Source organism: Lytechinus variegatus, chromosome 7 (assembly GCF_018143015.1).
Source record: "Lytechinus variegatus isolate NC3 chromosome 7, Lvar_3.0, whole genome shotgun sequence".
NCBI classification, from domain to species: domain Eukaryota; kingdom Metazoa; phylum Echinodermata; class Echinoidea; order Temnopleuroida; family Toxopneustidae; genus Lytechinus; species Lytechinus variegatus.
This window is the reverse complement of record NC_054746.1, coordinates 417,121-444,602: the sequence shown is the minus strand read 5'-3', so window position 1 is coordinate 444,602 and position 27,482 is coordinate 417,121. Positions and strand designations below refer to the sequence as shown.

The following is a 27,482-nucleotide window of genomic DNA, read 5'->3' as shown; positions in this document are numbered from 1 at the left end:
TGCAGAGTTAGGTGTCATAAGAGAGTCTTCCATGTAAACTTTAATGTTGACCTGAAAATGACCTTTGACCTTACCATGTGACCTCTGACTGCAGCATAACATGCAGGTACCCCAAATCCATCTACCAACCAAGTTTGGTTGAAAAGTGACTTACCGTTGCAGAGTTAGGTGTCATAAGAGAGTCTTGCATGAAATTGTAAACTTTAACGTTGTCCTGAAAATGACCTTTGACTTTACCATGTGACCTACGACTGCATCATAACATGCAGGTTCCCCAAGTCCATCTACCATCCAAGTTTGGTTGAAAAGTGACTTACGGTTGCAGAGTTAGGTGTCATAAGAGAGTCTTGCATGAAAACTTCAATGTTGACCTGAAAATGACCTTTGACCTTTAGTATCATGTGACCTCCGCCCACACAAAAATTGATAGGCTTCTTCGCTATACCATACTTAACCTTCATGCCAAATTTGAAGACAATCAGAGAAGAAATGCAGCTGATAGAGCGCTAACAAGGAAATCTCTGCGGCGGCAGACGCGGCGCGACAAGGCCAAATCCATAGTATCCTCCGAACTCTGTTCGGGGGATACAATTAAAACTCTATGGCTACATCCATTAAAACTTAAAACTCCATCACTCACTTATTTCTTTTAATGTTTTTTTTCATTGTTTTAATTATACAATATTTCTTTTTTTACAGTTATGACAATAAGGGCTAACTTGACTGAACCATATAGCATTAAAACAATGCTAATTCCACATGTTCAGGGAGGAATTAATCTTTGTTTCACTTGACAATGAGAAAATTAGTGAGTGGATGACATCATCAGTCTCCTCATTTTGCATACTGACCATACTAACTCATGAAATTTGCTGACGAAACCAAAACTGATCTCAATTTTCAATTGATTATTAATTTAGCATAACACCCTTCAATTTGCAAGTTCCAAAGGACTGACCTCTCAAAACAATGGAATGGTAATTCCTGTCCAGCATAGCCAAGCTCAGTCTCTCAGGTGGTGAGAAGTGTTGGGGGGGGGGAGTGAGGGAATGGGAGGATGGCCAAATGTTCTTTTGACGTTTATCCCATCAACATACTTCACCCATGTAAGTTCTGTCTCTCCCCTATTCTCCCGACTCTCATGAACAAACTGCAGAGATCCACGTGAAAAGTTAAAATGCTGCATTAAAAATTGCAATTCATATTCACTCATGCATTCAGTCGGCAAAATACCAGGGTTGACACATCACGCTAACTTGAAGAGCACGCTACGTGTGGAGTAGCTCGAAGCATTAATTGATATTTAATTTACTTTTGAAGGAGTCCAAAGAAAATCATGAGTTAACTATGTCTGCATTAAATTTCAATTTTAATAACTTATGAAATATTCTCATACAACAAAATAAATAAAATAAAATCAAACTGATCACGATTGAGCATTAATTAAAGGTGAAGAGGGCGTAGTCAGAAAAATATGTGCATTTGAGCAGAACTAATGAACAATACAAGGTGGAAAGGAGTGGCTTAATGTGGGACATGTAGGAAATAAGGTAAAAATATATATATAACTCTTTATTCATACATGTATTTCGATATATTTACAAAATGGCATAGAAATACATGTATGAGATACATGGATGGCAAAAAACAAAATGTATACATGTATATTTCTATCGTTTTATTTTTTTTCCAATGTTGTCGGGAAAATGCGTCCTTAATATTTCTTAATGGAGTACAAGGGATCATAACGAAAGGTATAGATCTAAAATATATTTGAAATTGTTAGCTTCTCAAACCAATTTTAAAACATGTCTTGTCCTGATAGATCGCACGCTAATCTGAGATGTTACCAACTTCTATTCTGTATTTATTTTCCTTTCCAGCATTGTTGGAATAATGCTTTTCTTTTCTTCTGGGAGAACGGGAGTTCATAATTAAAGATATATAAAATATTTTTTAATTCTTTAGCCCCTGAAAACAATCTGAATACATGTTCTGATGGATCATACATAAATCTGAGATTTTGATGATTTTTATTCTGTTTTATTTTTCTTTCCAATGTTGTCGAGATAATGCGTCCTTAATATTTCTTGACAGAGAACAAGGGATCATAAGAAAGGTATATGAAATGTATTTTAATTTGTTAGCCCCTCAAAACAATTTTAAAACATGTCCTGATAGATCGCACACTAATCTGAGATGTTATCAACTTCTATTCTGTTCTATTTTCCTTTCCACCGTTGTTGGAATAATGCATCATTTATATTTCATCTCAGAGAATGAGGGTTCATAACCATTAGTATAAGCCTTTAGTTAGTACCTATATGCTAATTTCCTGACATGTCCCGATTGATGGTTTACTGATATGTGATGTTTGGGACTTTTACTTATTTGCCTTTCCGACTTTTTAGGCAAATGTGTTTTATGGATATATTTTTCGGAACACAAGAGTTTTTTCCTTTAATAAATCGCTAGCACCTTAAAACATTTTTAAAAATGTCTCGACCAAAAAAACTACCCCAAACTTTGAGATAAACAACAACTTAATATTCCCATTTTTTTGACGATATCGATTTTGGGTATTGGTGTACGTCGCCAATTATCAAATCCAATCAAAGCTTTGACTTACAGCATTATCCTAAATGTAGATGCTTTAGGGGGGGGGTTGTAGTGTTTTGCTGAAAAAAATCCCCCCCCCACCTTAGAAATTTCCTGGCTCTGCTCAAGATAAGCAAAATTTATATTTCATTCAAATGTAAGACAGTTTATTCGACAAGATAATATTTCACAGGGGCGGTATTCTGAAAGCTCAATTACCGGTCAATTAGCGCTTAATTAGCATTTTGGTATTCTGAAAAGTCACTTTAGTGCCCCTTTCCTTATTTGGCAAGGTTGCATTGCGCGCACTTGCAATAGTATGTGTTATGACCGCGCGAAGACTTAGTTGAGTAGTTATAAGACTTGGTATTCTGAAAAGTCTCATATCGCTCAATTAGCTGACTTTCCAGTGGGGAAAGATAATGGTGATAAGAGGTCCATTAAGCCTCATCATCTCTTGCTAATTGTGGCTTTCATTTCTTAAATATCATCAAATCAGTTTACTACTGTGACCAAAAGTAGGAGGAAGGAAGAGAATTAAGGAGAAAAGTATAAAAAGGAAATAAAGGGAAATAAGGTTTTATAGAAACAAGTGTAGGCCTAAAAAAAGGAAAAGGGAATTATATATTTCATACTTTAGTAAAGAAACTAGAAAAGAGGGAAAAGGGAAACAGAAATTGTGTACATAGGGGAATATGACTTATTTTTTCTATATTTTCTTTAAATATTAAGCATCATACAGTATTTTATTTTTGCAAATTATTTTGACAGTCTATTAAGATTGTCAAATCACGGTAAGTGCAGCAAGCAGGGATGAATCTAACTTTGCTTCCGACAATAAAAAAATAAGAATAGACACCTTTAGTATTTAAATGAATATTTTCTCATAGAATAAAATACAAAAAAAATTGTGAGTGAGCGATGTTATCCTTTTCCCCATCTTTAAAATCTAAAATGTAATAACTTTTGTACATCCTACATGTATTTTCATACAATTTCGGCTTTACTATGCTTGTCTGATTTTTTAAATCTTTTTATTCAAATCAGCATTTTTGGGAGAAGATTTCCCATATAACAATATGAAAAGTATTTTACTTCTAAAATAAGCAATGGAATTAATGTTGTAAGTTAGAGCAATTACGGGATCGGAGTTCGGTTCGGAAGTTTTGCTCCTAAAATCGAAATCGGTTCGGATATCAGATCGGAAGTTGTTCCCGATAATATCCACCTTCTCTACAAAATCGTAGTGATGGCGGAGGTAATCGTAAACTCTTAAAGGTCGCATGACCTCTAGAAAAAGATGCATTATGTTCCAGAGTTGTTTACCATGATATTCACCTTCTCTACAACATCGTAGTGATGGCGGAGGTAATCGTAAACTCTTAAAGGTCGCATGACCTCCCGAAAAAGATGCATTATGTTCCAAAGTTGTTTACGATGATATTCACCTTCTCTACAACATCGTAGTGATGGCGGAGGTAATCGTAAACTCCTAAAGGTCGCATGACCTCCCGAAAAAGATGCATTATGATCCAGAGTTGTTTACCATGATATTCACCTTCTCTACAACATCGTAGTGATGGCGGAGGTAATCGTAAACTCTTAAAGGTCGCATGACCTCCCGAAAAAGACGCATTATTATCCAAAGTTGTTTACCATGATATTCACTTTCTCTACAACATCGTGGTGATGGCGGAGTCCGTCGTAAACTTTTAGAGGTCGCATTACTTACCGAAAAAGACGCATTACTATCCGAAGTTGTTTCGGATGATATTCACCTTCTACACAACATTGTAGTGATGGCGGAGGTAATTGTAAACTCTTAAAGGTCGCATGACCTCTAGAAAAAGACGCATTATTATCCAGAGTTGTTAACGATGATATTCACCTTCTCTACAACATCGTAGTGATGGCGGAGGTAATCATAAACTCTTAGAGGTCGCATGACCTCTAGAAAAGGATGCACTATTATCCAAAGTTGTTTACGATGATATTCACCTTCTCTACAACATCGTAGTGATGGCGGAGGTAATTGTAAATTCTTAGAGGTCGCATGACCTCCCGAAAAAGACGTATTATTATCCAAAGTTGTTTACCATGATATTCACTTTCTCTACAACATCGAGCTGATGACGGAGTCCGTCGTAAACTTTTAGAGGTCGCATTACTAAATGAAAAAGACGCATTACTATCCGAAGTTGTTTCGGATGATATTCACCTTCTACACAACATTGTAGTGATGGCGGAGGTAATTGTAAACTCTTAAAGGTCGCATGACCTCTAGAAAAAGACGCATTATTATCCAGAATTGTTAACGATGATATTCACCTTCTCTACAACATCGTAGTGATGGCGGAGGTAATCGTAAACTCTTAGAGATCGCATGACCTCCCGAAAAAGATGCATTATTATCCAGAGTTGTTTACGATGATATTCACCTTCTCTACAACATCGTAGTGATGGCGGAGGTAATCGTAAACTCTTAAAGGTCGCATGACCTCCCGAAAAAGACGCATTATGATCCAGAGTTGTTTACCATGATATTCACCTTCTCTACAACATCGTAGTGATGGCGGAGGTAATCGTAAACTCTTAAAGGTCGCATGACCTCCTGAAAAAGACGCACTATTATCCAAAGTTGTTTACCATGATATTCACTTTCTCTACAACATCGAGGTGATGGCGGAGTCCATCGTAAACTTTTAGAGGTCGCATTACTTACTCAAAAAGACACATTACTATCCGAAGTTGTTTCGGATGATATTCACCTTCTTCACAACACTGTAGTGATGGCGGAGGTAATTGTAAACTCTTAAAGGTCGCATGACCTCCCGAAAAAGACGCATTATTATCCAGAGTTGTTTACCATGATATTCACCTTCTCTACAACATCGTAGTGATGGCGGAGGTAATCGTAAACTCTTAAAGGTCGCATGACCTCCCGAAAAAGACGCATTATTATCCAGAGTTGTTTACAATGATAGTCACCTTCTCTACAACATCGTAGTGATGGCGGAGGTAATCGTAAACTCTTAGAGGACGCATAGTCAGATAGTCATAAATATTACCGCGCATGTCAGCGTGTTCAACTAAATCTTATTTGCCTCCACTTAAGATCAAAACATATCATCGTCTTCTGGTTTTTCTTCTTCCTCCATTTTTGTCGGAGATCAAAACAAATTATCACCAATTATCATCATCTTTTTGTTCTTCCCCGATTATGTCGAAGATCAAAACAATTCATCATCTTCTCCTCCACCTCCCTTTCCGCTAATATCGGAGATAAAAACAAATCATAATTTTCTTCTCCTTTATCTTCTTTTCCTTCCACCGCTTTTGTCCGAGATCAAAACAAATCACCAGCGCATTTTTGACAGTAAACATGTCGCCACATGTTTTTTTTTTGTCTTGTTATGTTTTGTTTTTTTCTGATCCGATTTTTTCCCCACTGGTCAAAAATCGGAGTTCGGAAAAATGTAGAAAAAGGGGAAAATCGGATCGGATCGGGAATTGGAATAAAAATCGGTTACAACATTAGATGGAATAACATTTGTCATAAGAGCCTTGCACGTAAACTATAATGTTGACCTGAAAGTGACCTTTGACATTACCATGTGACCTTTGACTGCAGCATAACATGCAGGTCGCCGTTTTGTTGAAAAGTGACTTACGGTTGCGGAGTTAGGTGTCATAAGAGAGTCTTGCATGTAAACTTTAATGTTGACCTAAAAATGACCTTTGACTTTATCATGTGACCTCCGACTGCAGCATAACATGCAGGTTCCCCTAAGTCCATCTACCATCCAAGTTTGGTTGAAAAGTGACCTATGGTTGTGGAGTTAGGTGGGCGAGACAAAAAGGAAATTAAATTTAAAACTAAATTTTCATTGTATTGTAACAATAGTTTTAATGCTGGTACTTGTATATTACAAGTGGTTTTTAATTAAAATGGGATTGTTCGCACAAGACATTCATTTCAGGAACTTAGCGATGGATTGAAAAATATCGACAATATGACATTTTTACAGACCAAAAATATCCACAAAATTGGCTGCATAAAGTTTGAGAAAATCCAAAACAAATGATGTTTTTATCTGCTAAAAGTGTCTGGAAAAATACCCGTCCAAAAGGTAACATTAGAATAACACTGTGCTACAATCCAATCAGAGCAAAAACTGAACAATAAAAGAACTCGTTCTTCCCATCCACTATCATTGAGTGGAATCACCCGAGTGACACTGTCATCAACTCAACATTGACAAGCTCATTCAAGAAAGGCCTTCTAAAGAACCTTCTAATCCTCAGTCCGCCCTCTCTCACCTGATGCGTTTATGCCCAGGAGGAGGGCCCTGCATCTGTACATCCAGATCCAGAATAAAACTTTGTACTTGAAAGTCCTCAACTTTAAGTTTAACTGAAGGTAGAATTAAGATTTTTCTTCTTTTCTTTTTTATTTATTTCCTTTTCTCTCGCTCTCTCTCTTAGTTATGCAAGTTGGTTATTCCCAGTGAAAAAGAATTTATTTATATTTGTACAAAACAAATAAATAAAAACCAAAAAATCACACAATTTACACAACCTTATTTATTATTAATCAGAGATCTAACATTTAACGTTAGTCTAGATCTACTAGGCCTATTTATTTATTGAAGACTATGCACGCGTCCGTCCGCCACAGCTGAGAAAGACCACCGACGTTCGACCTGCCCGGCGAGGCGGGCGGCCGTGGCAGCAGATATTCGGTACCGTACCGTGGCGTTACGTGTGGAGATCCAGCTGGAAATCGAACTTCTTCTGAGAGTCAGTGTCTTTTACATGTGGCTAATCATGAATCAGACAAACTTATAACATTCGAGAGTTAATTTTCAAAAAATCCACTCTTATCAAAACATAGAATAAAATACATACTTCTTTTTCTCACCAGAGCAAGTTAATGCAAAATTCCAGGCAGGGTTTTCAGACAGTTGACACGTTATTGCATCAGTCGAGTCTGTCTGTGCTGTGCATGTGTACGTGTTTACATATGGAATGCTGAAATATTTTTGGACTTTTTCAAACGTAACAATATATAAAAAGATACGAGATTTTTTTAATTTTGATGAACAATCGGGCATATGAATACTAAATAAATTATAAGAGCGCAGAGTGCGAGGTGATTTCTGATAGTTTAGATCTAAAAATTAAGAATTGTAAGCACTTTTTGCAATCGTCAATTTAGGAAACGTATTTCAAATAATGCGACTTTTTGCTATATTGACTTAAAAACAAGACAATTGTCTTGTTTTTAAGTCAATATAGCAAAAAGTCGCATTATTTGAAATACGTTTCCTAAATTGACGATTGCAAAAAGTGCTTACAATAAGCTGTGTATCTAAAACCCAAGGTTAGCTTCAGCAAATTATCCAACGGGCAATGTGAGCACTAAGCACGGAGCAAAAATTGTATGTCATTGCAACCGCGTAGCCAGGATTTGAAAGTCAAGTCCACCCCAGAAAAAAAATGTTGATTTGAATAAATAGAGAAAATCAAATTAGCATAACACTGAAAGTTTCATCAAAATCGGATGTAAAATAAGAAAGTTATGACATTTTAACCGTTATTTTTCACAAAACAGTGATATATGCACATTTCATATTATTACAAATCTTAACTGAAGTAATTTGAAAATTCCTTAAACGTATATATATACATGCTTAGAATTAGTTAAATATTTTTATGATGGTGGGCCCCAAGTCTGCGCACCTAACAATTTGAGTTAAGATTTAACATGAATTTCTTCTTATTTCACAAAATCTTTCATTTGATAATGTTCCTTACATTATAATGAGTTAGTGTACCAAATGTCACATAAAAAATGTGAAAGAAATATATGATTTTCTTGGAAAAAACCTCGGGCAGTCATTTTCAAATTGAAAAAAAAATGGTACCCCATGTCTGCGCACTCATTCACTTTGCACACGATTCGGGGATTTTGATGAGAAAGGCTGCATTTTGAGGCTGTCACATGAAATGCCCTGAATTCATTATTTTTCCACCATTTTGAGTCGGATTTTTTAATGAATACCTGTCTATGTATTGCATGTGTAAATTCGTGTTCGTTGCGTATCTTCTTTTACTTGAATATCGCAGATACGCGGGTGCGCAGACTTGGGAGACCGCGCAGACATGGGGGAACTGACCATAATAACCATTGACTTGTGCTTTTAAAAGTTTTATTTTGAATGATTTTATCAATCTATCATATGCATTCTCCTGTTATTCATTCATCTTTATCAATAATTTACTGTGCAAATGTATGTGAATAATTTTAATTGTCTCTGTATTTTTTTTACCATGTATTTTAATTGATACCCTTTAAAGCATGTGTAATTCAGTTTTTACTGCGATACATTCTATTGAATAAACCTTTAAATGAATGAAAGTGGAAAATAAGGCATTTTCTTTATTTTTCTCGCGCAGAGCGCAGAAGCAAAACTCTGAATGAAGGGTGAAAAAAGCTTCTTGTTTAGATTTTTATCATTTTGAAAAAACTTTTTTTTTAAGATTTAGCTATACCTTTTTTCTTTTTTCTCCTTTACCCCTTCTTGGGTGCGTTTTTTTTTTTTTGGGGGGGGGGACCGCCCCACCATCCCACTGGCTATGTGCCTGTGTCATTGCAGTCCTGTACGTGTCATTGACCTGAAGTTTTTCAATTTTTCAGATAATGCTCCTCCAATTATTTCGATCAGTCAATTCCTCTCGATCTTTTTGCACTTTTTTTTCCTTCTTCTTTTACTTCGTCTGATGTCTTCTTTTTATTCTTTTACCTTTTCCTCTTCATTTTTCTCCCAAAAATAAAGGATCTTGTGCCAGAAAAAAAATTGACAAGCAAAAAAAAAGGTTCTCAACAGGATATAAAGGACATTTCACAGCAGAAAAAAAAATGGGCAAGCAAAAAAAAAAAAAAGGTCTTCAACTTCTCGTCAGGGGGGGGGGCAGGGATAGGTCCCTTGCATGGGTTCTGACTCGTCAGGGGGGGGCAGTCCCCCCTGCCCCCCCCCGTATGTACGCGAGTCTAGTGGAGATATATACTAATCTCTATGATCCTATACCACTAAGGCGATTCGAGCGCGGGAGTAGAATTTGTATTTTTTGAATTATGATTTGTCCCTTCTCTTTTTTTTCCCGGCCGTATCCCCTAATCTTATTTGCTTCTCTGTTGTTGTTTTTTTGCGCCACTAATGGGGAGGTGGAATATGATCACTGGCATAGGCGGCGGAAGCCTTAGGTGGGGGGACGGTCCCCCCCCCCTAAATTTTTTTTTTTGATAACCTTTTTTTTTTTTGCTTGTCAATTTTTTTTTGCGTCCCCCCTAAATTCACGTGGACCCCCCCTGAAACGTGTGTTGTCCCCCCTAAAATTTAGGTAGATGACCTTTTTTTTTTTTTTTTTTGCTTGTCAAAAAATTTTGGTTAGCAACTCCTAGGTTGATAACCTTTTTGGGGGTCGCTTGTCCAATTTTTTACCTGTGTCCATCCCAAAATTTCAGGTGGACTCCCCCTAAATTTTTTGGCTTCCGCCGCCAATGATCACTGGATCTGCTAAATAATTTGAAATGTTTGAAACACTGCAGATCATTATTTCTTTTCACCGACCCCACCCATGGGTTATTGCCTCTAATGGCGTGCCGTAATGGGTGAAAACTAATAAATATTCATTTGCAGTGCATAGTGACGTCATCATGAAAGGAAAACTCAGAAATAGTCCGAATTATTTTCACAGTCACACACACAGTGTAGGTTACCTTGTAAAGTTGTAAGATTTATATTTTCGAGATGGCAGAAAATACTCCTTCATCTTCATCATCATCGTGTAATGACGAATTTCAAGTGACTCTCCAAACGGTACCCGACGTTGTTCTCAGTCACGTATTGTCGTATTTATCCTACGAACAAATTAGTCAAGTACGGTCGGTAAGTTGAACGTGACGTGAAAGAAAACGTGTGGGACAATGTGAACGAATGATGCGGCTGCGCGGTGCCGCGCTGATTCTGATGACCGGCTAGGGTGGTCCGGTGGGGTCACTCATCCGCAGAGGGGGACGCGTATGACAGTTACCACAAATGCAAGTAACCTATTGTGATCAATTTCAATGCCGAACATTTATTGAAATTTACCCCCCTATTTTCAGGCAAAACAAGGACAAAATTGCGGCAAAATGGTACCTTCAAACCACTCATTCAATGAACAAGGTTTTTAAATTACCGGTATATAATCTTCAAAGGCAAAGCTGCTTCTTTTTGCTTCGGCAAAATGGTACACTCATTCAATGAACAAGGTTATAATATAACCTTGTTCTCAGTTATATCTCCATGTGTGGCAAAATAAGGGTGGCAATGTTTGGCTTATTTTCTCTTTTTCTTTGGGGCAAATGCTTAATTTTTTTACACTGACTGTTTCCATTACACCTATTCATACAACTTGGCTCTTTCTTTAAATCATTTTTTTCTTAATTAAGAATAGAGATCAAAAAATGAAAATTTTCTTGCCATATTACTTTCCACCAATAGAGGGCGTACACAAATATATGCCCTAAATTCAAGTTTTTGAGCGCTCTGGTGAATGAAAAAATTATTCCCAAGTTACTAATGAAAAATAAATTGCAACTGTATGGAAATTAGTAATTTTGGTCACAGAAGTGATATTTTAATGATTTTTTAAAGTGTGTGCTCTGTACAACATTGGCATACCCACTTGTTCACTGCTACCATCTGGCCTGTGGAGAATCTACAGGTAGGACTATGGTATGCCAATGCTGTATAGAGCACACACTTTAAAAAATCATTAAAATATCACTTTTGTGACCAAAATTACTAATTTCCATACAGTTTTAATTTATTTATCATTAGTAATGTGGGAATAATTTTTGTATTCACCAGAGCGCTCAAAAACTTGAATTTTGGGCATATTTTTGTGTACGCCCTCTATTGGTGGAAAGTAATATGGCAAGAAAATTTTCATTTTTTGATCTCTATTTTTAATTAAGAAAAAATGATATAAAGAATCAAATTTAAATAAGAGCCAAGCAGTATGAATTAACAGGTCTAATGGAAACTGTCAGTGTAAAAAAATCAAGCATTTGCCACAAAGAAAAAGAGAAAATAAGCCAAACATTGCCACCCTTATTTTGTCACACATGGAGATATAACTGAGAACAAGGTTATATTATAACCTTGTTCATTGAATGAGTGGGCATACCATAGTCCTACCTCTAGATTCCCCACAGGCAGGGTGGTAGCAGTGAACAAGTGCCTTCAAACCACTCATTCAATGAACAAGGTTATGGTGTATATAACCTTCTTCAAACCTGCTTCAAACTAGACAGCTGGCAGCTGTCTGTTTCGAGGAGTTTTTTAACATTTTTTAAAAATTTCTCCTCGTACACAGACGGCTCGCTATCGTGCAGCCACCATTAGGGGACTTGCAATGCAAAATCCCCCCCCCCCCCCCCCCCCCGTCGGGGCTCTTCAATTTTTGTCTTCAATGAATAAAACTTTTGAAAATTAACGCGACCAAAATGCAAATTAATATTCCCTCTTTGCATTAATTGCCAAAAAAAGGAAATATTATCAAGTTAAAAGGAACAAAAACAGTGACTTACCTCGGCTGTCGCGCAAATTCACTTCCCTGTTTTATCCGATCTGAAGTACATAAACATATGGCCATTGAGTCCCCTGTACAGATCGCGCTATAACTTTGGTCTCTGTATTTGGTGAGTGAAGCCAACGGAGTTCAGCTGAACAACCAACATACCAGAGACCGAAGCTTTTGGTCTACCTTGAAACACCCCTAATTATAAGATTGTAAGGACAATTTCGCCCATTTTCGAAAACTTAGGCCTACCCCTATTTACCATATTTCAAGGACAGGGCATTTATACCCTTTCCTCATTAGAGGAGATTGCAACACAGGCATCAGAGTGCTCAGTCCTTAAAGATGACCAAGATCCATGTCATACTGATACAATAATCCAAAAGAACTTTTATTTTTCTTGAAAATGAAGAAAAAGTAGAATTCTGTGTAAAAGTAGAGTTGTCCACATAAAGATCTATACAGAACATTTTTTTTTGCAATACTGTGGTGAGTGCGCCTTACAGCTTTCCTCCCACTGCTCTTGCAACTTTCACTTTATTTTTCTTGTTCAGCTGGAATTTAGTTATAAGATTGTTACCAGTTTGACTGTACAAGTCTTCTGACACAACAGGACAATTTGGGAGTTTTATTGTCCTTGGTTTGATTTGATATTCTGGTTTCAATTATTCAAGTTTTGGGCTGTACTATACCCATAGCACTGGCTTGGAGCCATACCTTCACCTCACTACAGTCTATTGTGGTTCACCAAGGGGACATTGAACACAATGAAAGATATCAGCATTTGCACCTTCCTTTCACTGGTTCTTTTGTGTTTGTCCAACACCTTGAATGAGGATCTTGTTTCTTCATCTATTCATACCTGGTCTGTGAATAGGAGTCATTACTACCACTATTGTCATCACTATACAGGGAAGAGGATTTTATACTACAGCAATTCAACCTGCACATTTCGCACTGAGTTTACAAAAGCTGGTGATGTACATCCCAATCCTGGCCCTGGTGAAAATGCTGAGGATAATGGAGTTTCTTCTTCATCTTCTACACGGAGCGTAATATATAATACCACCTGCAGAGTTGTGTATAGTAGAGCTGAACTGTTGAATCTACGCTGCATGCATCGAATTGACCCATGTACTTGGAAAGCAATCACTACACTTGGCATCTCGAATAGACGCCCTAGACACAGGGGCTGCAAAGGAGGCAGACGCATACAAAGGCATGCTGAAACCTTCAACAAGGCTTCCAATTCCTCCCAAGATCATTTTGTTCCATCTCTGGGCTCTGGACATTGCCATATGGTGCTTTGGAATGCGAGATCTCTTAAGAAGAAAATGCACATGGTGACTGACTTAGTAATGTCACAACATGTGGATATCCTGGCACTTACTGAAACATGTCTGACAGGTGATGAACGTGACGGCCGGGTCCTATCTGATTTCTCCAGTGACCTCCCATCTCACCAGCTCATTAGTTCACCAAGAATAAAGAGATCGGGTGGTGGTGTCGGTGTATGCCTTCATCGAAATTTCACCATTCTTGGAAAAGACTTTGGCACTCTAGAATCGTTTGAATATCTCAATGTTCTCATTTCAGCTGAACATCAAAAGCCTCTTCGCCTGGTCGTGATCTACAGACCACAGAGAACTATAGATCGACGATCAACATCTTCCATCTTTCTTGATGAATTTGCTACCTTTCTTGAAGGACTGGCTTCTGAACCCAACCATCTTGTGATCTGCGGCGACTTTAATTTTCATGTCAACGATGATAGAGATCGAGAGGCAGTTTTGTTTCTGGACCTGATTTCATCTGCCAACTTGAACCAGCACATTGACTTTCCTACCCATCAGAAGGGTCATACTTTGGACTTGATTCTTACAAGAGCATCTGATGATGTAATTTCTAATGTCTCATATTCAAACTTTCTTCCTTCTGACCATTCATCTGTCTGCTACCATCTTAACATCAAGAAGCTGGATTCAATAAAGATTGAGATCAGTTTTCGCAAACTGAGAAACATTGACATCCAAGCTTTCCGTAAGGACATTCTAGAATCTGAACTTTACAGATCACCTGCTTATGACCTTGAACAGCAGGTTGTTCAGTATAACAGGGTACTACAAGCTCTACTCGATAAGCATGCCCCTCTGATTACTAGATGTGTAACTGCTAGGCCTCACGTTGGTTCACTGACGATCTTCGGAAAAGTAAGCAAAGGGTTAGACGACTAGAGAGAAGATATTGTCACTCCAAAGCAGAAATCGACCGCCAGATCCTGAAGGATGAATGTTGTCTCTATAGCAACCAACTTGCCAAGGCTAAAACAGTATTACTCTGAACAACTTGACGACTGTGATGCTCATCAGCTTTTTCAAAGAGTTGATCGTTTGTCTTCTACCTCAGCAAGGAACATCCTACCATCAGATGATGACCCACATCGATCTCTTGCTGATCGTTTTTCAAATTTCTTCAGTGCGAAGATTGATGTCCTTGTCAGGTCCCTTGAGAGTCTACCATCAAGCAATCTCGACCACGTCAATTTTCGAAGCACCCATCTTCGATTTAATGCTTTTTCTCCTGTAACACAGGGCCAAGTTAACAGAGCTATCAAAGAATCTCGTTCAACTTCCACCCGACTTGACCCAATACCTACTTGGCTACTTAAGAATTGCATTAATGAGTTAACTCCTGTTATAACAGCTATTGTGAATGCTTCCCTCATCAATGGTCATTTTCCTGATTCACTAAAGCATGCTCATGTAACTCCACTCTTGAAGTCCACAAAACTGAGTTCTGATGATCTAAAGAGCTACAGACCTGTCTCCAATCTTCAGTTCCTGGGAAAGACTGTAGAGAGACTTGTGTTAAAACAGCTCCAGGAGTATTTGTCTGAGCACAATCTATATTCTGAGAAGCAGTCAGGATACCGACCGCATCATAGTTGTGAAACTGCCTTGCTTAGAGTTTCGAACGATATCCTTCTTTCCCTTGATAAAGGCGATGAAGCGATTCTGATGCTGTTGGATTACTCTGCAGCCTTTGACACGGTGAGTCATGATGCCCTTCTAAGTCGTTTACATGAAAGATTTGGACTTGACAAGTCAGCCCTGGAATGGTTTCGTTCTTACCTCGCTAATAGAACCCAGTCTGTTTTTGTTAATGGCTCTGAATCAATTGTCAGCTCTTCTAACTTCGGAGTACCTCAAGGGTCCGTCATCGGTCCGATTGCATTTACACTCTTCTCATCTCCATTAGAGGATGTCATCAAACACCATGGAATATCATGTATGACTTATGCAGATGATACTCAAATTTATCTAGTGTTGAAGGAGGAGGACCACGCTGTGGTGCTACAAAGACTCAGTGCATGTTTTACAGACATTAAGAATTGGTCCATACAGAATGGATTAAAGTTAAATGAGCGTAAAACAGAATGTTTACACTTTGTGAGCAGGCATAGGACTTGTAGTCCGATTGGCGATATTTTTTTTGATGGTACTGATATAGAATGCTCTGCGGCTGGTAGAAACCTAGGGGTCATGTTTGATAATAATATGTCTCTAAAGACCCATGTGAACAACGTATGCAGATCTGCCTCGTTTGCATTGCATAAAATTGGTAGCATCCGTCAATTTCTTACAAAAAAGACCACCCAGAGGCTTGTGTTCAGGCACTGGTCATGTCTCGCATTGACTTTTGCAACAGTCTTCTGTATGGTTTACCTGATACACAGATTAACAAACTGCAGAGAATACAAAATTCAGCCGCTAGGCTTATTGCTAAACGTCGTTCACGTGAGTCTGTCACTCCACTGCTAAGGGAGCTTCATATGCTAAGGGTTCGTGAACGAATTGATTTTAAGCGCATACATTCGTAATTCCGAAGCTTCGTAATTCCGAAGGTTCGGTTATTCCGAAGGTTCGTATTTCCGAAGGTTCGTAAATACGAAGGTTCGTAATTCCGAAGGTTCGTCAATCCGAAAACGAAATAAGGTTCGTAATTCCGAAGGTTCGTTAATCCGAAAACGAAATAAGGTTCGTAATTCCGAAGGTTCGTTAATCCGAAAACGAAATAAGGTTCGTAATTCCGAAGGTTCGTTAATCCGAAAACGAAATAAGGTTCGTAATTCCGAAGGTTCGTTAATCCGAAAACGAAATAAGGTTCGTAATTCCGAAGGTTCGTTAATCCGAAAACGAAATAAGGTTCGTTAATCCGAAAATTAAATAAGGTTCGTATTTCCGAAAATGAAAATTATTCATTTTGGTAACAAAAATGATGTTGTCATTACAAGATTACACGATATTATGCAATGATAGTAATAACGATCGATGATACATGTGTGTGTTGTGGCCAAAAGCATGTATTTCATTAAGAATATAGGCGCCCTGATCAAGCATGGGCTAATTTCGATTTTATCTGAGCAATTGCTGCCTAAGCAAACGGTTTAAAGATGCAGGGGGTCAAGTGTGTTGGTCGCGTGCGAGTAACCTCTAGATAATAGGATTTGTATTGGAGGGGATGTCATTTTTAATAACAGCTTCTGCTGGTAATAAAATAAAAAATAATACTAATAATGGTCCTTGTGAGATGTTGAAATTGCAAGCTCAAACTAGTAAACATTTCATGTAACAAGACGTGAAGTGAGCATTCGGAGCATTTTTTTGTAATCGTGAGAAAGATGTGTATCTTTCTAAAGAATTAATGCGAGGGCAAGCTGTAATATGTTTATATACTGACCTGGGGCCCGTTGCATAAAACTTTTTACCTGAGAAAACTCAGGTTGTTTTTACAGGAGTTTTTGCCCTGTGCTAAAGTCATGCAGTGGCGGAAATCAGACTAACCTTAGTTTTCAGTTTTTACCAGAGTTTTCTCAGGTAAAAAGTTTTATGCAACAGGCTTCAGAAAGTAATCTTTTAAGGACTGCATTTAGTGACTCATGAATAGAATATATATCTCACGAACTAAATAATGAGAGCGCGAACCGCAAGCTTAAAATTTGTGATATTCCAACCTGAAAACTGGACATTCTAAGCATTCTTGTAAAAATGATAATAATAATGGCTGGGAGAACAGTTTTTAGAACTGAAGTGGCTTCTCTGGGTAAATGATATCTACATCAATATTATCATTATTATCATTCTAGGAATACATGAAATTTCCAAAAGTTTGAGCACGTGATTCGCTCGCAACATCTCACAAGGATGCCCTTTTAACAGTAATTGCTCAAAAAGGCGAATTTTACATCTTCAGATTTGATTTTTTTCCCCCAAACCGCTTGCTCGCTACGCTCGCAGAAATGAAACGTAAATATATAACTTTAGTGATCACTTAAAAAAATTTGCTCAATTTAATTACTACAAAACACACAACCTGTTTACACAGGTGATAATCTCATGGTGAAAATATCCGTTTGCACCAAATTGCCCCTATTGGCCCATTTTTTGCTTTGCCCCCCCCCCCAAAAAAAATAGGAAAATACGTTCCGCCGCCATTGGTTGAAACACGCATCGTCTTCATAGCTAACTGCAAAAAGTTCTTAAAATGTCCCCTTTAGATCAGGTCTGAGGTTATATTTTAAATTTCTGTTCGCGCTTCTTGCTCGCAGTTATTATCTAAATTTAGTTACATAGGCATCTCGTTTTAAAGATCACAAACATATTGCCCATCATATTAAAAAAATATATAGCTCGCATTATTTAAAAAGGGTTTATCATGTTATTACATATTTACTTTACTTTATAAGTATAAAGCTAATTATTGACTGTTAGGACTACCCTTTCAAAGAAACAAACAAAAATCAACTTTAAGCTGCCGATCGAGGAAAATATGGCTGAAAAAATTGCCCCCCCCCCCTATTTGACGAAAGCTGGATCCGCCGGGAGGGAGGCAGGGGGCACTTGCACCCCAAAAATGAAATAAAAAACAGGGAAATTAATATTTTCCAAAATGGGAAAGTTCCTTTTTCAAAAATAAATATGCCGTTTTTCATGCTTTTTCGAAATGAAATACTCTTTTTAAAGTATACAAGTTAAGTTAAGTTTTCAGGCTGGAATATTGCAAATTTTCAGCTTGCGCTTCGCACTCTCATTCGATTGGTGAAATATGCACCCTAAAGAGGTCACTAAATGCTTTCTTTAACAGGTTCCTTTTCTGGTCAGTATGTTTAAGCTCGCGTTTTGCGCTCGTGTTAATTCTTTAGTTAGATGCACATCTTTTTAATGACAGCAGAAATCTGCTCGGATTTTTAAAAACTTATTTTCATTTTTTATTGAAATACCCTAAAGTTTTAGCTTGTGATTCACGCTCGCAACACCTCGCAATAATGCCATTTTAAGAATAATTGACCCCCAAAACGTTTTACAACTTCACCTTTGAATTTGTTTTACCAAGCCGCTCGCTCATTATACTCTCTCCCGAAAAATAAAGCCTAAATATACATTTTGCCATAATAAGAAGTCACTTCAACATAGTTTTTCTCTACTTAATCACTATCAAACACACAATGACTTCAAGCAGATGATAATCTTAAGGTAAAAATATCACCAAAGTGCCCATTTTGACGTATGAGTTTCATTTTTTGGCTTTACCTCCCAACGAAAATTTGTTCGGCCGCCCTTGCCTTCCCATCCTCATAATAATTGAACGGCAACAGTGTCCCCCGCCCCCTCCCCTTGCCTCTGCTTTCCCGCTTTTTATTTTTCGTATTAACGAACCTTATTTTGTTTTCGGATTAACGAACCTTATTTCGTTTTCGGATTAACGAACCTTCGGAAAAACGAACCTTATTTCGTTTTCGGATTAACGAACCTTATTTCGCTTTCGGATTAACGAACCTTCGGAAAAACGAACCTTATTTCGTTTTCGGATTAACGAACCTTATTTCGCTTTCGGATTAACGAACCTTCGGAAAAACGAACCTTATTTCGTTTTCGGATCAACGAACCTTCGGAACAACGAACCTTATTTCGTTTTCGGATAAACGAACCTTCGGAACAACAAACCTTATTTCGTTTTCGGATTAACGAACCTTCGGAACAACGAACCTTATTTCGTTTTCGGATTATCGAACCTTCGGAATAACGAACCGTCGGAATTACGCCACAAATGTTCGGATTAACGAACCCTTTTTCGTTTTCGGATTAACGAACATCGAGGTATAGGCAATTTACGTGTTTCGGAATTACGAACCTTCGGAATAAAGACCCTTCGGAATTACGAAGCTTCGGAATTACGAAGTGTAACCGATTTTAAGATCCTCTTGATTACTTTCCAATGTTTGATAAAATCAGCTTGAGTCTATCTTCAACAATTAATATCAGAATACTCACCCTCCCGCAACTTGCGCTCATGCAAAAAATCACTCTTAGCAGTTCCTGCCATCAACACCCAGTCTTATGGTTCCCGATCTTTTTGTTCAGCATCCCCTCAACTTTGGAACAACCTACCTCAGAGCATAAAACAAGCAGACTCAACTGACAAATTCAAATCTATGTTAAAAACTCACCTTTTTGTTAAATAGATCGTCCTTAGCATATGCTGCTTCAACTGTCTACTTTCAACTGTCAACATGTATAATTTAAGTTTAGCTGAAATTTCTTGTCTTCCTATTTATTTTCCTTAAGCGCTTAGAGACATTCTTTGTGATAAGCGCTATATAAATGTTGTTAATTATTATTATTATTATTTAGAACATGATCAATTACACACTCCTTATCCCCGACCATTCACCATACAGCGAATAGTAGGGGATGGGACTAGAGGTATGTGAGGCGTAGTCATACTACAAATTCTCAATGAAAAATTATTTACTTAAAGGTCAAGTCCACCTCGGATAAATGTTAATTTGAATCAATAGAGAAAAATCAGACAAGCACAATGCTGAAAATTTTATCAAAATCGGATGTAAAATAAGAAAGTTATGACATTTCAAAGTTTCGCTTATTTTTAACAAAATAGTTATATGAACGAGCCAGTTACATCCAAATGAGAGAGTTGATGATGTCACTCACTATTTCTTTTGTTTTTTATTGTTTGAATTATACAATATTTCAATTTTTACGAATTTGACGATTAGGACCTCCTTGCCTGAAGCACAAAATGTTAGAATAATGGAATTCCACGTGTTCAGGGAGGAATGAAACTTCATTTCACATGACAGTGATGAGAAAATCAAAATATTTCATATTTCAAACAATAAAAAACAAAAGAAATAGTGAGTGAATGACATCATCGACTCTCTCATTTGGATGTAGCTGGCTCGTTCATATAACTGTTTTTGTGAAATGAAGCGAAATTTTGAAATGTCATAACTTTCTTATTTTACATCCGATTTTGATGAAATTTTCAGTATTATGCTTGTTGAATTTTTCTCTTTTTATTCAAATCAAGTTTTTGTTGGGTTGGACTTGCCCTTTAAAGGGGAAGTTCACCCTGAAGAAAACTTTGTTGTAAAAATAGCAGAAAAAATAGTAAAAAATATTGGTGAAGGTTTGAGGAAAATCCGTTAAAGAGTAAGAAAGTTATTAGAGTTCAAAGTTTTGGATTTGTGACGTCATAAACGAGCAGCTGCCCCATGTGTTCTGTAACATTAAAACACAAAACTTTAAAAGAATGCAATTTTTCTCTCATATCAAACACTTTTTTCGACATTATTTTGGAAGCTGATTTATGCAAAATAATAGAAGATATATCTACGAAAGGGCACATTAAATTTTAAAGCACTCACATTGGCGTCTAGAAAATAAATCCATGAGTTGAAAGTGTCGAAATATTTAATCACGAAATGTGAGAAAATTAATTGAAATTTATTGACATTGCCGGAGGTATGCACCTAGCAGAAGATCACAAGAGCAGAAAATTTGCCAGAGCCTGCAGAGGGAACTAACTGGGGCTCCACGAAATATCTGACCAATCAGAGCGCTTTTCCGGTTTCGTCACTCTGTTTATTTACTACTCTGATATGAGCGCGCCCTCTGAGGCTGGTGCATCAGCGACAAGGCGACATGTTCGGGGATTTTTCTTCCCGTGATCATGTTTCTCCCCTTTTTCCAGACCCCTATTTCCATCAGATCGAGGACGATGAGCACCCCTATTTCATTACTTCGAGGAGTGTTCTGTCCGCGGACGTTCCATGAAATTGACCCCTTTTCCTGCGATTTTGGTAACGGTCATGCGGTCCCCAAGTCACATTGAGTGACCCCACCAGGGGCTAGGGTCACAATCACAAGTTGTTCATGACCAACGACAGCGCTCATTGAGGAGCTCCGCCTAGCCAGGAGGCTTCTAGAGAGTAAAAATCATTTACTAACGTACATGTAAGGTTACTCTCATACGAAGCCAGGTCTTCCTTTCTGTACATTTGTGTGTACCACCAAAAAACCTGAAACTTTCGCCCCCGAGATTTCTGCTTTCTCTCTAAAAGATCTAGCCCTAAATCATGTACATGGGATATAGTCTTGAGGACTCCATAATGATGTCTTAAAAAAAAATTGACATATACTTCTTCATCATTGGAGTCTTGATTCCCTTTCCATATAGCCTTAACTTAGAGAACCAAGTAAATACAGATGGATTCCCCTTGGAAATCCATCTTTTTTATTAAATATCATGTAATTGGTCGTGATTTAATTTATCTCTACACCTTCCTACACCTACTGCGTAGGAAGGTTTAAAAAATGGGAAAAAAAGGTGAAAAATAAAAGTTTTTTACCAGACCGATGTTGCGTAGACCCCTCGATCCACATGTAATACCGATGTAAACAACGTAAAAACAGTGGCGTCGACCCTTGAATCGCTTTTGTATTACGTACTTCCGGTTAGCGATGCCGTTCTGAAAATTAATTTATAGATAGAAATTATTATTTTACAAATAATAAAATATAATACGTGATTATAAGTAATTAGCAGTATTATGTCAATTATTTATAATTACGTAAGAAATGGGGAGTAAGCCTACGTAGTAAATATAACTCCCCAGACGCCTCCAGGCTAGGGGGGATAGGGACAGGCTGTCACGGTTCCTAAAAAGCCTATTGGTGTAGCATTTTGCCAAGAAAAGTAAGATTTTGATAATCATTATAAGTATTCTAAGTTCCTAACCTCATATTCTTGTGAGTGAATTATTTGGGCACTTTATTGACTGCTGAATTATTCAAGCATTTGTGCAATTCTGCTGATTCATTAATGTCTTTACAAAATAGTTTGATATGACCATCTTGAAGCACTAGTGCTTTTCCACAATACACCAACTTTGATATTATATTCTGTGTATCATAATTTATGTTTCATATTTTTTCTATATATCATATTGTCTAATTCTTACTCCCCTATATGTACAGTTATGTGCAAGATTCAACCTCATAGGTCAACAGGTGCTTAACCAAGGCTTCTCCAAACTTGACCGCTTCCACAGCCAATGTGCCAAGGAGCTCAAAGCCCAACTGCCACGCAGAGAATCAGAACGAAGGATGCATCCTCTCGCAAGGCACTGTGACATTCTCTCTGCTGTTGAGACAAGGCTGTCACTTCTTGCAATGACCTACACAAAGTACATTGACCTACAGCTCTGCTGCTTCATACCTGGAAAGGTACACTGTAGTTCTGATTGAACCTCAAATATTATTATTCATTGATTTGGATTTGTCTGTTTGTTCCTTTCATTTTCTTTTAATGAAACAACTACAATTCATTCTTATGGTGTAGATGGGAATAGGCTCTGGTTATAACAAGCATTGTTTCCTAACATTCATTCAGTAGAGGAAGTGTGGAAGCTGAGTTCATATGAAGATGTAAAACATAGGTGATTGTTCCCTAATTGTCTTTTTTCTGTTCCCTCATTCATTTTATACATGCATGCTTCCTTATATTCCAAAAATTTCAGGTGAGAATGAGTTAATTTCTTACAGTAATAGTTACATAGGTCATAAGATAGCATATGATATGATTTTATTTCTGTTATCAGAGGGGAAGGGGGTGCTTTGCACTGCTGGACTACTACCAAGAGGGAGTCTTGTTCGTAAAGGTTTGTAACTCCCAGTGACTTTTGGACTGTAGAAGAACAACCGATGATTTCCTTGGTAAATACATGAGGCCACCATGTTTAACTAGATTTGGATGGATACATATTTCATCCTCTCTTATGATGTTGAATTTTCTTAGGTTATTGATGAAGCATTTAAAGTACTCCACCTGGTAAAATTCACCAAGGTCCCTCCTCCTACACATGAGCTCCTGCAGGAGCTAAGGGACCTCTCCTCCATGGCCATGGAGCACTTTGATGAGAAGATTGTTCCTGACCTCAAAAAGAAGTCAGGAGTTGAAGTTCGCCCTTCCAACCTTGTCAACCACACACTGTCAAGTGAGTTGCTGTATTTAGATATTGATTTTGGGATGAAAATGCTGATGTTTTTATATTTAAGTGATATTCAAATGACATCTAGATAGAGCACCCAAGCATGTATGTCCCCTTCATTTTCCTTTCCCTCACTCTCTTTCCCCTCTCTCCCTCCCCCTTTCCCTTCCTCTTAGTTCCGCTATCTCTCTCTCTCTCAGTACATGAGAGAGAAGTTTCTTGGTTTCTATGATTGTTTTGCTTGCTTCCTTCATGCTTAGTTAAGAACTCTTTGTTCATGAAACTTGTCTGTGTTTTTCTTGTGTTGCATACGCTGGATATATTTTCCAAGAATGATAATTAGTGTATGAGTTTATGGATATAAATGATAAATGGTTAGTTGTTTTAAAAAGTAAGGACAGAAGTTGTCCCTTCAGTAACTACATGTGTTGGTTGCCCCTCGAGTGTTCCGTGAAATGTCAAATAAATATTGAAAAAGAAGCAAAAAATAATTTAGTTTATTTGACTCGTTTGTTAAACCCCATCAGGTCATAGTCTGAAGGGTGAGTATTTGATATCAAGCAAAATAAATAATCATTTTATATTTTACTCTTTCGTTTAGCTCTATCTGGTCGTAGTCTGAAGGTCAGCTCGTCTCTGTCAGTTCCTTCAGGAAGCCGAGAGCAGTTCGGCAAGCTTCACTCACAGTACAAAGCCACCCTTGCCTCCTTTAACACCCATCGAAGAGAGCTCCAGTCCTGCAAGGCCGAGCTCCAGGAGATGCGCAAGATCTCTGATGAGCAGAACAAGAAGATGACGCAGCAGCAGCAGCTGACCACTGAACTGTCTAGTCGGCTGGCCTCTCAGAACCTGAGGGTGACTGAGCAGGAGAAACGCATAGCAGAGCAGGATAAGAGACTTGCTGCCTTGGAGCAGAAACTTGAGGCCTTGCCAAAGCCTTCCCAGAGAACTGTTGCAGGTGTGGCAACCAAGAGGAAAGCTGATGACATCTCTGGAGGAGGTGATGGTGCTGGAACACCATGTACCAAAAAGGATAAAGTCTAGCTGAAGATAAACCTCCTTAGCTCTCTTTCTATGTACCTTAGGGTATTAAAAGACTATTACCAGAAAACTGCTATTTATCGATTCACTGGTGAATGACAGTAAGTTATTTGTTTGTTACAAAATATCAAACAGAGGAGCCAAACTGTTCTGAGAGATTAGGTATCAAATTGGTTCCCGTATTATTATCTGTGTATCCCCTTGTGCATGCGTAAGCTTTGATTTTGTATTCTCAAATTTTTCTGTGTGTAGATGAATAGAAGAGCTTTCAGCAGATATTTCAGGGCAATATATAAATGAGAAAGTTGTTATTTCTTTGACATTTTGTTGCTTAGGCAGGGTTTTTTTAAAGGGAAAGGGAATGATGGTAACATCAACAAAATAAGTCTGTCATTTTTGGCTGTGTTGGAGCAAGAAAAAAGAACAAGGCAAGAAAATAGTCCACTGGGATCACTCTATTGAGGTGAAAAATTATCACAACAATTTTGTTTTATAGCCAGATCTAAACTTTTTTTTACATTAGATCTATCTCTGTCCAGCTGTCACTTGAATTTAAGGTAGAAATTACAGCACAAAAAGGTGGTGCCATGAATTGCGAAAAGCAATAACCAAATATGTTTTCAATAATCTTGTAATTCAATTAAGTATCACCATTACATACAAAGACATTTAAAGTCATAAAGAACCGTCTGTATCTGTTTTTTAAATTCATGTTGGTGGTATTGAAGAAATGAATCATGGATCTATTTGTAATTTCACAAGGTGCTTCAAAGTTGGCACTGCCCTATTATGCCTATCTAGTTCTCATTTATTTGAAAGAATTGTCATAATTGTCATGAACTCTGCATACATGCACTTCTAGTCATTTATAAATTAGCACTATCCCTAAGTTATATTTCTGTCACTGTCTTTCCAGTTATAATGTATATGCCTTACCAAGCATTTTTCTACAAGCCCCTCCCACCCCCCCCCCCAAAAAAGGAACAACGATGAAGCCAGTTTTACCACTGCAATGAGATGGTAAATGCAACATTTTGAGAAATTTGATTGTAAAGGCCCTTGGAAATATGTTTTGATACCAGGTTTTGAAGTCACAGATTGGAAGGATATGATGCTTGATAGGGCATACATACGTTACAATTTTACATGGAAAAAAAATAATTTTCAGAGTGAAATACATATTTTGAATGCTCTGTACAGGTTGCCATTTTCACTGCTAGCCTTGAGACTTTACTTCTTATCTACTACCTCTTTGGATATGAACATGGAGAGAAATGATAAGTGGTCCTTGATAGATTTGTCCTAGATTTCATGCTTTAAATAGTTGTACTTTTTGTCTCACCTGCGAAGCAAAGTGAGACTATAGGCGCCGCTTTTCCGACGGCGGCGGCATCAACATCAAATCTTAACCTGAGGTTAAAGTTTTGAAATGACGTCATAACTTAGAAAGTATATGGACCTGGGTAATAAAACTTGGCCATAAGGTTAATCAAGTATTACTGAACATCCTATTAGAGTTTCATGTCACATGACCAAGGTCAAAGGTCATTTAGGGTCAATAAACTTAGACCATGTTGGAGGAATCAACATCGAAATCTTAACCAGAGGTTAAGTTTTTGAAATGTCATCATAACTTAGAAAATATATGGAACTAGTTCATGAAACTTGGACATAAGGTTAATCAAGTATCACTGAACATCCTACATGAGGTTCATGTCACATGACCAAGGTCAAAGGTCATTTAGGGTCAATGAACTTTGGCCAAATTGGGGATATCTGTTGATTTCCCCTCATAACTTTGAATGTTTATGGATCTGATTCATGAAACTTGGACATAATAGTAATCAAGCATCACTGAAAATTTTGTGCAAGTTTGAGGTCTCATGATTAAGGTCAAAGGTCATTTAGGGTCAATGAACTTTGGCCGAGTCGGGGTATCTGTTGAATTACCATCATAACTTTGAAAGTTTATTGGTCTAGTTCATTAAACTTGGACATTAGAGTAATCAAGTATCACTGAACATCCTGTGCGCATTTCAGGTCACATGGCCAAGGTCAAAGGTCAATGAACTTTGGCCGAATTGGGTGTATCTGTTGAATTACCATCATAACTTTGAAAGTTTATGGATCTGATTCATGAAACTTGTACATAAGAGTAATCAAGTATCACTGAACATCCTGTTTGAGTTTCAGGTCACATGATCTAGGTCAAAGGTCATGTAAGGTCAATGAACTTTGGCCATGTTGGGGTTTTTTGTTGAATAACCATCATATCTCTGTAAGTTTATTGGTCTAGTTCATAAAAAGTGGACATAAGAGTAACCATGTATCACTGAACATCTTGTGCGAGTTAGAGTAGTATTCAAAGTCAGCACTGCTGCTATATTGAACCGCGTGATGCAGGTGAGACGGCCAGAGGCATTCCACTTGTTATAAATTTTGTAATCATGATTTATTCAAGTGATCAGGCAGTAAGGTTTGGGAACATCAGTAACTGCTTTCCACTGTTGGAAAAGACTTAATTTTCATTTTAGGATTACTTACACATTTTTTTCACGCTTTATTTGTTTTGTTTTTTCTTTCCTCATATTCTCCTTTGTTTATCCCTGTCTCCTTGCCAAATTTGGCAATTACTGAATCATAAAGTTGAGAATCCATTTAGGTTTTATATTATCTTGCCCATTCATAATATTGCTCCCTCTCTCTTTCAGTCCCTTTGGCTTTGTTATCAGACATTACTCATTAGGGAGGGAGAAATTATTTGTAAACCTTCTTTGTTCATTACATATTTTATCAAATTGGCAATGGTTACAAATTTCTTTTCATTGTTTGTATCGGAATAAAAAAGATGTTTGTAAAA

At 37.5% G+C, this 27,482-nt stretch overlaps 2 protein-coding genes across 5 annotated transcripts in view; one reads left to right on the top strand and one right to left on the bottom strand.

Moving 5' to 3' along the window:
- LOC121418137 (tryptophan--tRNA ligase, cytoplasmic-like) overlaps positions 1-7,600 on the bottom strand; it is a 46,753-nt gene extending 39,153 nt beyond the window's left edge. The window contains exon 1 of one of the 3 annotated variants that reach the window (XM_041611847.1): positions 7,520-7,600. The gene's annotated coding sequence lies outside the window, so the exon portion shown is untranslated. Of the gene's footprint in view, positions 1-958; positions 983-7,506 lie in introns of those variants that run through there. The other 2 variants (XM_041611846.1, XM_041611848.1) reach the window with 2 other exon arrangements.
- Positions 7,601-10,328: 2,728 nt separating this feature from the next.
- On the top strand, positions 10,329-25,593 carry LOC121418135 (F-box only protein 28-like). Of its 2 annotated transcripts, none has more exons than XM_041611843.1 (4): positions 10,329-10,550; positions 22,569-22,817; positions 23,389-23,587; positions 24,183-25,593. In XM_041611843.1, the coding sequence occupies exons 1-4, from the start codon at positions 10,413-10,415 to the stop codon at positions 24,623-24,625; spliced, it is 1,029 nt and encodes a 342-aa protein (XP_041467777.1). In that variant the 5' UTR covers positions 10,329-10,412; the 3' UTR covers positions 24,626-25,593. The 2 variants fall into 2 exon arrangements, with proteins under 2 accessions (XP_041467777.1, XP_041467776.1); XM_041611842.1 differs by lacking the exon at positions 10,329-10,550 and adding an exon at positions 14,419-15,278.
- Positions 25,594-27,482: the final 1,889 nt, after the last annotated feature.

Bases quoted from the DNA above. Each gene is read 5' to 3' on its own strand.
- LOC121418135 (XM_041611842.1), top strand. From the start codon at position 14,514: ATGAATGTTGTCTCTATAGCAACCAACTTGCCAAGGCTAAAACAGTAT. The intron at 15,279-22,568 runs GTGAGTCATGAT...CTATATGTACAG, and splicing joins ACTCTGCAGCCTTTGACACG to TTATGTGCAAGATTCAACCT. The intron at 22,818-23,388 runs GTACACTGTAGT...GAATTTTCTTAG, and splicing joins GCTGCTTCATACCTGGAAAG to GTTATTGATGAAGCATTTAA.